At 42.1% G+C, this 13,110-nt stretch overlaps 1 protein-coding gene across 6 annotated transcripts in view; it reads right to left on the reverse strand.

The window, feature by feature from the left end:
• TUB (TUB bipartite transcription factor) overlaps window positions 1-13,110 on the reverse strand; it is a 108,758-nt gene that overhangs the window by 26,035 nt on the left and 69,613 nt on the right. For 2 of the 6 annotated variants that reach the window (XM_075928008.1, XM_006126330.4), the window contains exon 4: window positions 12,574-12,711. The exons of 2 other annotated variants lie outside the window; for them this stretch is intronic. In XM_075928008.1, coding sequence (XP_075784123.1) covers window positions 12,574-12,711 — 138 coding nt within the window. The remainder of the gene's footprint in view (window positions 1-12,573; window positions 12,712-13,110) is intronic. 2 more of the 6 variants (XM_075928009.1, XM_075928006.1) reach the window with 1 other exon arrangement.

Below are 13,110 nucleotides of genomic sequence, written 5' to 3' on the forward strand. Positions count from 1 at the left end.
CATGCAGAATAAAGAAGATTATGATGGTCCCTTCTGACCTTAATTCTATGACTGTGTGAATTTATTATTTGTATTACAACAGCACCTAGGAGACCCCAAATGAGATTAGATGCCCTTTATGCTATGCACTAAACAAACACATAATAAGAAAGTCCATCCCCAAAAGAAATTAGAGTCAAAAGAGACAAATTGTAGGAGGTGAAATAGCTTGCCCAAGATCCGGTTCAGGAATAGAACTAAAGTCAGTAGACTCTTAGTCCAGTGTTTCCTGATCATTAGATTGTGCGGAATCCTCTAACACTTGGGGTGTGTCTAGACTACAGGGTTTTGTCAACAAAAGTGGACTTTTGTCAACAAAACTATACCTGCGTCTACACTGCCACTGAGTTCTGTCAATATAATGTCGACAGAACTCAGCAGTTTTGTCAACAGTTGTAAATCTGATTCTACGAGGAATAACGCCTTTTGTTGACAGAGTTCTGTCGACAGAAGGTGTTATTGCATCTACACTGTCATGTCTACAAAGCGGCTTGCTTTGTCGACAGAACTGGATGCAGTCTAGACACTCTTTGTCGACAGAAGCTTTGTCGACAGTATTTGTTGACAAAACTTCTGTCAACAAAAGACTGTAGCCTAGACATATCCTTGGAGGTATTGTTATGTTCAAGCAATGTCTAGATGTGGCCGAAATCTGAGAAAATCCCAGTTAGAACAAAACGCAGAAAGGAAGAGAACAATACATTCGCTGCCTCAGAAGAATATGTTCAGAGTGGCATAATTTACCAGGCTCTCTCACCTCAACTATAAATAAATCACTGATTAGGTCTTATAGTGGAGATGTTAGTCCTCCCCTATAGAAAGCCAATTTCATTTTTGCCAGGATTGCAAGTTAGACTGTAAATTAATTTTAAGATTTAGTACGCTACGTCAGCCACATAAAAGTGTACTTTTACAGTCCTAAAAGCTGTAATAATATCATTTATAGATACCATAAATAATAAAAGCCTCTTTAAACTTGCTGCTCCACAAAGTTCTTTAATAAACAACAGAGAGGAGACTTGGTAATGATTACTAATGGCTGGTATTTGTGGGATCAACAATGGTTCTTTAATATCTTCGGCTGAAAAAAACTGGTCAAGCATGGACAAACGGAGTGAGTGAATGCTACTAATTTTTCCTTTTCAACTGTTTCTACGTCTTGGTGGGCAAACACATTTTAAGAACTAAAATGTCAGCTTCTTTCCATACCTTTGCATCAGCTGCTTGCATCTACAGTATACAATAAATTTAATAACTCATGAGTCATGTGCTTTTCATCAACACCTTGTATGACACCTATCACATGTATTTCCCAACATTAAAGAACTGGGATACATGTTAATTGGTGAAGCCAGCTGCAATTCATTACCAGATATCTAAATACATTGGCCCTTGTGCTGTTATTAATATCACAACAGGACACTGGAATAGATGGATTACTGGTCTAATCCAATATGACAATTCCTATCTCCGTACACATATACACATACTTGCTAACTGACATTTTATAAAATCAGTACCTAAAGCTAGGCTTTAAAACCAGATACCTGACTGTCAAAAGTGCTCCATTCCCATCCGGCCTATTGAAATTAATGGGGCAATGAAATGCTCACCACTTTCACGTACCTCGCCATTTATTTATCCACCTATCTTTGTACTTAGGAACCTAATTGTAGACATCCAATTTTTAAAAATATTGGTCACTTTCCTTCTGAGCAGACTTTGATCTGTGGCAGATTAAATGCTTCCAACAATTTTATATAGTCCAGACTAATCAAGCTAGAGTTGCTGTTTCTGATATACAGGCAGTCCCCGGGTTACGTACAAGATAGGGACTGTAGGTTTGTTCTTAAGTTGAATCTGTATGTAAGTCGGAACTGGCGTCCAGATTCAGCCGCTGCTGAAACTGACCGCCAGTTCTGACTTACATACAGATTCAACTTAAGAACCCCAAGTCAGCTGCTGCTGAAACTGATCAGCCACTGATTCCAGGAAGCCCGGGGCAGAGCAACTGTGCCTCGGGCTTCCTGTAGTCAGCGCTGGTCAGTTTCAGCAGCGGCTGACTTGGGGACGCCTGGGGCAGAGCAGCTGGGGTGCTGCCGGGTTGGTCCAGTAGTGCCCAGAGCGGCGCTGTGGGACCAACCGGCAGCGCCCCAGCTGCTCTGCCCCAGGGTCCACAACAAAAGCCTGGTCTGCTGGGGGGGGGGGGGGCACACTAGCTGCGCCCCCCCCCCCCAGCAGACCAGGGACACGGGGAGCAAAGCCGCAGCAGCGGGGTGCCTGCCTCTGAGGCTTTGCTCGCGGTGCCCCTGGTCTGCTGGAGACGGTCCCCAGCAGACGAGGGGCACCGGGAGCAGCTTTTCTCGCTCCGGAGGTCGAGGTGATTGACCGCTGCCTTCGAGCTCCGGGGCCGAGAAAGCCCCGTTCGTAAGTGCGGATCCAACGTAAGTCAGATCCGCGTAAGTTGGGGACTGCCTGTATACAAAGCAACAGTGTTTGCATCCCATGCTGTTAGGGCCGTCACATATTAGGCATTGGGACAAACCTTACACTGGCAAGTCATGCATTAAGAGGAGGAAAATCAATTTCAGCATTCAGAGGAATGCATTATTAGTACAGAGTGTTATTACAACATATTAAAAACTATCCCAGGAACTGACTCTGTACTGGGGATGGAAGATGTATCCAGAAAATAAGACAAATGTGAAACAAAATCCTCTACAATGTTAGCAACAGGGAATACTGTACACAAATAACTGAAAATGTCTCATGCTGAAAGCCTTATGCAGCAAAGGAAGTGTTCGGGGAGAACTCATCTTCACATAAGAATGAACCCTATTTGAGAATGAGAGGGTGTGTGTCTGTGTAATACACACAGACGCACATGATGTAAATGCATAAGACACCTGTGTATAAACAGTTTTACTGCCACCTATTTGATTTCTTAAAACATGTCAAAAGCTGTGTAGCCTTGATTGATATTTCATTACAATTTAAGGATGCATACCTTCCCTCTATATTTCTGACTTTCTAGTCTTTGTGGACTCTGCTCCTTCTACCACCTACCCAAAGAGTGGCTAATTGTGCAAGGGGAAAATATTATAGTCTCCTGTATCTTCTGATTCGAGAGCAGGGATTTAAGGTGGCAAAGGCCAACAGTAGACTGTGAGGAAAGAAAGAAAGTCTTTAATGCCATTGTATCTCCTAAGTGCAGAATCCTTGATGTGGAAGTCTCTGCCTTCCTGTTAAAATGATGCTGAAAGCAAAATTCTTCATATTATTCATCAAGAGAGGAAACCAGTGCAGAAAAAAATGTGATCTGAACTAAATGCTAAGCAAATCCTTTGGGAGAGAAAGCGAGCAAGAGCAATTTGGTTAAAATTGACATTCTCATGTCTTTGCACTCCTTGGTTTTGAGAACAGAAGCTGAAGCCCAGAGTTCAAGAGAAAGGCTGGAAACATCAGAACAGCCAATGAGAAACTATTGTTCTGTATATTTGGGTAGTATGTGCAATGTTCTAGGCACTGATTAAGCACACAAGAAATGGTTCCTGCTCCAAAGAGCTCATAAGTTATAAAGTTGTTTATTTATTATTATTATTACTATTATCCATTGATTTTTTTAGACTGGTTACTACACTCTGGGTTTTTTGTTGTTGTTGTTAACAGAATCTTAGACTTCTGAACAGAACATGACAATAACCAGAGACTAAAACAATTATAATTTCTCTCCTGAAGTGGAAAGAAACAAATGATTTCAGCAGGAAAATAGGGAAGCTATTACTGTAACCACTGGAAAGGAGGCTACATGAAGAAATTTTGGTGAAATATTCATGATGCACAGAAGGCAAATCAGTTTTCTCAGTTCAAGCTTTTTGTGATGTTGCTTTAGACCTATCTACCTTCAAAAGGCCTGAGCAACATAAATCTCTTCAGCCTCCCTTGAGGCAGTAGTGATCATGCATTTTTGGATACTTTAAATTGAGACAGTTGTGAAGCTAGTGGAAGTTGTCATTGAGAAAGAACTGCAAGGTCAGAAAGATTCTTTTACTGTAAGAAGTTTTCTTTGTACTTAATTAGCATAAAAGCATGTTTAATTAATTTTAATTTTAAAGAACTTATAAGAATTGTTTTTATTTACTAAAGTAATTCTTTCTTCCTAGGACATTCTTCATAAGATTGATTGGGTAGTACAATGGCCCATAAAATTCAATGCAGAGACAGTCAAGCTAGTGCACTTGGGAGAGAAAGAAAATCTTACCCCTATTTTACATATTGGAGTGCTGAGGCCCAGAAAAATTCAGGCTCTTATCCAGACAAGCAGTTAAGCATCTGCTTCAAATTCAGCATGTTAAATTGTTCCATTAAACCAGTGTTTCTGAAAGTGGTCCGCGAAATCACTTTGACAAACCTGCTAACATACTGCTCTGGTTTATTTACCAGCTCCGTGGCCACAGAGCCTGGTGGCTCCCATTGGCTCCGATTCACCATATACAGCCAAGGGGAGCTGTGGGAAGCAGTGTGGGCCGGGCCGCTGCTTCCCACAGCTCTTCTTGACTGCAAACGGCGAGTTGTAGCCAATAAGAGCCGTGAGACTCTGTGGGCATGGAGACAGTAAATAAACACAACGGAGCGGCCCATTAGCAGGTTTCTCAAAGCAGTTTCGCGGACCATTTTGAGAACCACTGCATTAAATTTGATTGGGATAACGGAGACTTGGTGGGATGACTCGCATGACTGGAGTGCTATCACGGAAGGGTATAAACTGTTCAGGAAGAACAGGCAGGGGAGAAAAGGAGGAGGAGTTGCACTGTAAGGGTGTGTCTAGACTACATGCCTCCTTCGACGGAGGCATGTAGATTAGCCAGATCGGCAGAGGGAAATGAAGCCGCTATTAAAATAATCGCGGCTTCATTTAAATTTAAATGGCTGCCCCGCTCTGCCGATCAGCTGTTTGTCGGCAGATCGGGGCAGTCTGGACGCGACGCGCCGACAAAGAAGCCTTTCTTCATCGGCACAGGTAAACCTGGTTTCACGAGGCATACCTGTGCCGATGAAGAAAGGCTTCTTTGTCGGCGCGTCGCGTCCAGACTGCCCCGATCTGCCGACAAACAGCTGATCGGCAGAGCGGGGCAGCCATTTAAATTTAAATGAAGCCGCGATTATTTTAATCGCGGCTTCATTTCCCTCTGCCGATCTGGCTAATCTACATGCCTCCGTCGAAGGAGGCATGTAGTCTAGACACACCCTAAGAGAGCAGTATGATTGCTCAGAACTCTAGTATATAGAGGGAGCAAAGCCTATTGAGAGGCTATGGGTCAAGTTTAGAAGTGTAAGCGACAGCAGAGAGTTGTGGTTGGTGTCTGCTACAGGATGCCAAATCAGGTATATAAGGTAGACGAGGCTTTCTTTGGACAACTGAGAGAAGTTTCCAGATCACAGGCCCTGGTTCTCGTGGGGGACTTTAATCACCCTGACATCTGTTGGGAGACCATACAGCAGTACACAGACAATCCAGGAAGTTTTTGGAGAATGCTGGGGATAACTTCTTTGTACAAGTGTTGCAGGATCTGACCACAGACTGTGCACTGCTTGACCTGCTACTCACAAACAGGGAGGAGCTAAGAGGCGAAGTAGAGGTGGGTGACAACCTGGGAAGCAGTGATCATGAGATGGTAGATTTCAGGATCCTGACCAAAGGAAGAAAAGAAAGTAGTAAAATACACACCTTGGACTTCAGTAAAGCAGACTTTGACTTCCTCAGAGACCTGATGGGCAGAATCTCCTGGGATGCTAACATAAAGGGGAAAGGAGACCAGAAGAGCTGGCAGTATTTTAAAGAAGCCTTATTGAAGGCACAGAAAGAAACCATTCCAATGTGTAGCAAGAGAAGCAAATATGATAGGAGACCAGATTGGCTTACCGGGGAAATCCTTGGTAAACTTAAGCACAAAAAGGGAGCTTACAAAAGGTGGAAACTTGGACAGATGACTAGGGAAGGGTATAAATGTATAGCTCGAGAATGCAGGGGAGTTATCAGGAAGTTGAAAGCGCAATTGGAATTGTGACTCACAAGGGATGTGAAGAATAACAAGAAAGGTTTCTACAGCCATGTTAGCAAGAAGAAGGTGATCAGAGGGAGTGTAGGGCCCCTACTGGATGAGGGCGGTAACCTAGTGACAAAAGATGTGGGGAAAGCTGAACTATTTAATGCTTTCTTTGCCTCTGTCTTCACGGACAAGGTTAGCTCCCAGACTAATGCACTCAGTGACACAACATGGGACGAAGGTGGAAAGCCCTTGGTGGGGAAAGAAGAGGTTAGGAACTATTTAGAAAAGCTAAAAGTGCATAAATCCATGGGTCTGGACTTAATACATCTGAGGGTACTGAAGGGGTTGGCAAACGTCATTGAGGAGCCTTTGGCCATTCTCTTTGAAAAGTGGTGGAGATCGTGAGAGATCCCGAGTGATTGGAAAAAGGCAAATGTAGTGCCCATCTTTAAGAAAGGGAAGAAGGACGATCCAGGGAACTATAGGCTGGTCAGTCTTATCTCAGTGCCTGGAAAAATCATGGAGGGGATCCTCAAGGAATCCATTTTAAAGCATTTGATGAAAGAGGGGAAGGTGATCAAGAATAGTCAGCATGGATTCATGAAGGGCAAGTCGTGCCTGACCAATCCGATTAGCTTCTATGATGAGATAACTGGCTCTGTGGATATGATATACCTTGACTTTAGCAAGGTTTTGATACGGTCTCTCATAATATTCTTGCCAGCAAGTTAAGAGAATGTGGATTGGATAAATGGACTGTAAGATGGATAGAAAGCTGGCTGGAAGGTAGGGCCAGTGGGTAGTGATCAACATCTCGATGGCAGGATGATAGTCGGCTTCTAGCGGAGTGCCCCAAGGTTCGGTTCTGGAACCTGCTTTGTTCAACATCTTTATTAATGATCTGGATGAGGGGATGGATTGCACCCTCAGCAAGTTTGTGGATGACACTAAGCTAGGGGGAGAGGTAGATACGCTGGAGGGCAGGAATAGAGTCCAGAATGACTTAGACAAATTAGAAGATTGGGCCACAAGAAATCTGATGAGGTTCAACAAGGACAAGTAGAGTCCTGCACTTGGGACAGAAGAATTACAAGCACTGTTACAGTCTGGGGACCAACTGGCTATGTAGCAGTTCTGTAGAAAAGGACCTGGGGATTATAGTGGATGAGAAGCTGGACATGAGTCAACAGTGTGCCCTTGTAGCCAAGAAGGCTAATGGCATATTAGGTTGCATTAAGAGGAGCATTGCCAGCAGATCCAGAGATGTGATTATTCCTCTTTACTCGGCTCTGGTGAGGCCATATCTGGAGTATTGTGTCCAGTTCTGGGCCCCCAATTACAGGAAGGATGTGGATGCATTGGAGAGGGTCCAGCGGAGGGTAACCAAAATGATTAGGGGGCTGGAGCATATGACCAATGAGGAGAGGATGAGGGAGTTGGGTCTGTTTAGTCTGCAGAAGAGAAGAGTGAGGGAGGATTTGATAGCAGCCTTCAACTTCCTGAAGGAAGGTTCCAAAGAGGCTGGAGAAAGGCTGCTCACAGTAGTGATGGATGGCAAAACAAGGAACAATGGTCTCAAGCTGCGGTGGGAGAGGTTCAGATTGGATATTTGGAAAAACTTTCACTAGGAGGGTGGTGAAGCACTGGAATGGGTTACCTTGGGAAGTAGTGGAGTTTCCATCCCTAGAAGTATTTAAATCTCAGCTTGACAAAGCCCTGGCTGGGTTGATTTATTGGGATTGGTCCTGCCTTGGGCAGGGGGCTGGACTTGATGCCCTTCTGAGGTCTCTTCTAGCTCTATGGTTCTATGATTCCATGAAATACAACAGGATGACCCACCTCCTGAACTTCAAGCACATGCTTAAGCACTTTGCCGAATCAGCCTTGAGAACTTGCACAAGGTGAGACAGAAAACCTGTGGTGGAGCAGAGACCTGAACTTTAAATTTACTGAGTTGCAGTCTGATGTGTTTCAACACAAGCCCCTCCTTCCTCTCCAAACTTGCTGATATCAGTGGAGTGTAATAATGGTTTCAGATGAGACTTCAGAGATGAGACACCAGGTTAAATGAGTCAACAGTCTGATCAGGTATTCTCACTGATATCTTTTACGTTTCAGAGGTTGGTGTGTGCTGACGGAACAAATCTGCAAATTATTATTCTGAAGCACTGCAAAGCTGCTCCTTATCTAACTTGAGGGTGGCGGTAGAATACATCAAAGGAATGCTGGCCAGCTTTGAAATCAAAGATGGAGAGATTTTGAGTTTATCAACAAAGGGAATCCTTTATAAAAAAAATGTGCAGCAGCTGTTTTTATTAAGCTTCCATCTGAAGAAAAGGATTTGCAACCTTTAAAGGATTTCATTCAGTACAAACCTTGAGTCTACATTTTCCTCAACTGATTCACAGTTTTAAAATAAACAGGCCAAACTAAGGATGTTAAGGACTAGTTGACTATCCGATGAGCAAATGCTTATCGGATAGTCAGTCAAGTAGTCGATTCCCTCCCCCCTTGCTGCCTCTATCAGATAGAGGCAGCAAACGGGGGGGGGGGGGATGAAGGGGTATTTCAAAGAGGCAGCGCTGCACAGCTAAGCCTGGGATCAGCTGTGCAGCACTGCCGCTCTGAAATGCCAAGATGGGTTTCAAAGCGGCAGCACCACGTGGAGCCCAGGTCAACTGGGGACAAGTGGAACCTGGGGCCAGCTGACCCTGGGTTCTGAGGAAATGCTGCGCAGTACCCGCAATCAGCTGGAGAGTTCCCAGCCAACCCCGGGCTTTGCGTGGCATTTCAAATCGGCAGTGCAACATGTAGCTTACTTTTGGAATTGTGATGAGATAAAGTGGTGCTAATGACTCTACCACCAATACTAGTCTTGCACCTATCAGCACATAATTCAGTATAATTAAAATGTACTGTCTCAGCAACTGTTCAATAAGTTACAGTAACACAGGTATGGCTTGAAGTCTATCTTTTAAAAATACCTTTTAAGAATTTGCAACTGTGCTGTATGTATAAAAAAATCACTATGGGCTGAAACTTTGCCTTTGAAAAATTCTGCCAAGAAGTGGAATATTTTTAAAATAAAAAAATATAAATCAAAACAACTACAGATCCATTTTGAAGACCATCATAACTCTTAAAATACATTCAAGTTGCCAAAATTTAGAGAGCCATTTGTTCAAGATGTGTGCATCCCCCTAGGTGGTTTTTGGGCCAATAAGTAAGACATTTGGTTTAGGACAAAAATCACTAAAATTAAGTTTGGGAATCTCCCATTCTATCATTTACAATATTTGTTGACCATTCTCCTATCAAGGTCTTTACAAGATCCACTCCACGAGTGACTACACTTTCACTGTCTCTATACCAGGGCTACGTCTACATTGGCATGATCTTGTGCAAATACTTTTTAACACAAGAGTTCTTGTGTTAAAGTATTTGCGCAAGAGAGCATCTACACTGGCATGTGCCTTTGCGCAAGAGATGTGCTTTTGCACAAGAGCATCCGTGCCAGTGTAGACGCTCTCTTGCGCAAGAAAGCTCTGATGGCCATTTTAATCATAGGGCTTTCTTGTGCAAGAAATTCATGTTGCTTGTCTATACTGTCCTCTTGTGCAAGAACAGTTATGCAAGAGGGCTTATTCCTGAGCGGGAGCATCATAGTTCTTGCGCAAGAAGCACCGATTTCACACATTAGAACATCAGTGTTCTTGTGCAAGAACTCAGGGCCAGTGTAAACAGGTAGCAAGTTTTTGCGCAAAAGTATTCGCTTTTGCACAAGATCACACCAACGTAGACACAGCCTAAGAGTGCCTGGTTTGGCACCAGAAACTATAATGATTTCCTTACAGTCACGTTCAGGCCAAAGGACAGTCTAAAGAGTATTCTCATGCCCAGAGATAAGAGGATTTTCCCAGATGAAGACCATTTTTTCTTCCTGATGTTCCACTGCTTTCATAAACAGGTCTAAATGAGCTAAACTGCTCCCATTAAATGAGGAAATGGAGTAATGGAACCTCTTCCATTACAAGTGGAAATGCTTTCCTATTGGCCATATTTTAACACAATTCCATGTTACATAAAGGTGGGACAGGATGGGCTAGTCACAGCAAAGAAATGGAAGAAAAACAGGGAAATAACCATGATGAAATAAATCACGCCCCCCTCCAAAAAAAAAAAAAACCAAACCCATCCTATCAAAGAGAACTGCTGTGGCAGACACACAGAGACATCAGAAAAGCCTATTCTGCTGGTGAGCTGTAGCCACAGCAACAGGTAAAGTCTGAATAAATGAAATAAACTGAACACAAAAGATAAAATGAGAGAGAGATGGCAGGATATGAAATACCACCAGAGTGCAGATTCAGGGTTCAAAATCTCTGTTAGGCAAACAGCATTTCCCATGGCACTTAGTGCATCACTGCAGCAATGTCTAAATTATTTATATGCCAAGTGTATGAGATTTGTGGATGTAGCATCATAAAACTGACTTGCTCTTGAAAACCCTTACTCTGTTTTTGCTTTAGAGTCAAGTCATGGGTTTGAATATTTGTATGAAGGTTTTTAAACTGTCTCTTGTTTATTTCCATTTAGTCAACCGGATAGGGGATAAAACATTTTTCCAAACAGTTATTAATCCCTACTCTTGGCAATCTTTAGTGGGAAATAGAGACACTAATGTGTGTATAATACTTCTAAAAATTCTTAAAATAATGTATGTGTTTAAAAAATATGCTAAGGGTCTGTGTTCACCAGTGTGATAATACTGTACAATACTCACTTTGCATAACCCTTTCTATTTGTTGATTTCAATTATTTTTCTCATCTATTTGTGCTCCTCCAGGCAACACTACAAATCTCAGATACATAAAGAGCAAGACAAATTCTTCCCAATATGCATCCCATTGGCATAACAGCATAGGATGGTAAGTCAAGACAGAATTTGTCCTGATGTTTTTAACAGTTTTAAAGTGGCCATAACCCGGCCTCTTCCTCTCCCAAATCAGTTTTGTACCCAACGATTAATTGCAGGTCCAAATGTTTGCAGTCGGCTGCCTAACTGCCAGATTCGTCATTTTAATCAGGTAGCTAAGGTGCTATTAACTGCTAGTGTTTGTGCTTACAGTTAATTTTGCTCCTTAAGTGAAGGCTTATATTTTTTAAAAATTAGGCTCAATGCCTATTAACTATCATGGAGAGGCATGAAAGACCTTAATAATCACAGGTCTTGACTAAGCTCTTAAGCACTGTAATACATAGAATAGAGCCACAGAATTTATTAACCCAGAACTCTGATGCAACCATTAGCTCTACATAAGCAATTAGTCTCATCCTATGGCTGCTTCTCCTGCCATCTCTCGGTAAGCCTAATATTTCCCTCATGCTCATCTTTATCACTTTGTTCTGATCACAGTTTCATCTTTCTTGGAGCCATTCAGAAAAGCATTACACATCAGAGTACAATCATTACAACAGAGATTCAAGTGCTGCTCATATATAATTCAAATATATTAGGTTTGAATTAGCTTATTATTCATAAAATCTGGTCCCTTTAGCACAAAGGGATGAGCCATGCTCAGAAATGTCACCTGCACTAGAGATAAAACATCAGAGAAACCTTTAAAACATGTCACTGTAGAGTACAATATGAATTCACACCTTTGCCAAACACATCCTGCTGCTTAAAGGGACATAGTGAGGATACAAATCCTAGGGTAAATTAAATACATATGCTGACATACAAAAAAACCCAAGTCTTTGATATATCTTTTAATGAGTTTATTTCACCTGCTCAGTTTATTCCCAAGTAATTCTGCTGTTAACCCTTATGCTGACAGTAATTCCATTTCTCTTTAATATTTTGACAGTGTCTATGGTGGGTATTTGTTTCTGCAAACAGCTTTAGATATTAAATTTTCAGGATAAGTACTAGTTTGTCTATGAGCTAGCATCCAGAATTATTTCATAAAGATGCTTACTTATACACTTCAATTAATGGCAAAACTCCCAATACTTCAAAGGGGCCATGACCTTCAATTTGTACATCTTTTAAAACTCAGTATATATTTGGACAGAAATTTCTGCAATTGAAGTTTGATTTCTGCAAATTCAGAGTGGCCTGAAAAAAGTAATTAGTGGAACATGACTCTCTGCAGACAATTTCCTAAAACCTTTTGAGCATTTAAGTGCTCGTTATATTCATATTTTGTTCCTTTGTTCTTTTACTATCGGCTACATTAATACACCACTTTGTAAAACCATTAGGATGACAAATCTTGACCACCCCTCAATCCAATGTGCATGTGCTAAAATAGGACCAAGCAGTGCAAATTTCCCCATGTGGTGCAAGCATTTGTATAATAATATTTTTCAAACAGTTGTCAGCTATCACAACATCACAAACACTCAAAGAATCTTTAAAAATTACAGAAGCAACTTGCCACTCAACCCAATGTTTGATATTCAGCAGCATGCAGCTAACCTTTGTGTTTCCCCTTTTTCTCCTTTCTTGTACTGCCAGTTTGACAGCTTGCAGCTGCTGCCTTGGTTTTTTTAGTCGATTTTGGAGCTTGTGCATCTGATACCACCTTTACATCTTCCCGCTCGGCCTCCTGAACTGCTTGAGAGATTCAGGGCACCCACCAAAAAAGAAAAACAGGAAAACAAGAGAGAGAGATTGAAATGAAAACTCCATGAAGCCACAGAAAAGAATGCAAGTGCAGCAAAGTGTAAGGTTTAGCTGACATTTCAGTTTATTCAGGGAGGAAATTACACTAAACAAGGGATTGCTGAGCTACAATGGAATTTAAATGACAGACTGGTTAAGATTAGGGTTTTATTTTCTCCCATTCTTCCACTCCTACAATGTATTGGTTGCTATGCATTAGACCCAAAATACCACCACAAATGCTACTATGCTTCTGAGGCACTAAAAGCAGCACATTTCACTGTAGTAAAGCTATATGAGTGCTGATCAGTGTTCAAGCCTCATGAGTAGGGCCCCACCAAATTCATGGCC

The sequence above is a fragment of the Pelodiscus sinensis genome, chromosome 4 (assembly GCF_049634645.1).
Source record: "Pelodiscus sinensis isolate JC-2024 chromosome 4, ASM4963464v1, whole genome shotgun sequence".
Taxonomy (NCBI): Eukaryota; Metazoa; Chordata; order Testudines; family Trionychidae; genus Pelodiscus; species Pelodiscus sinensis.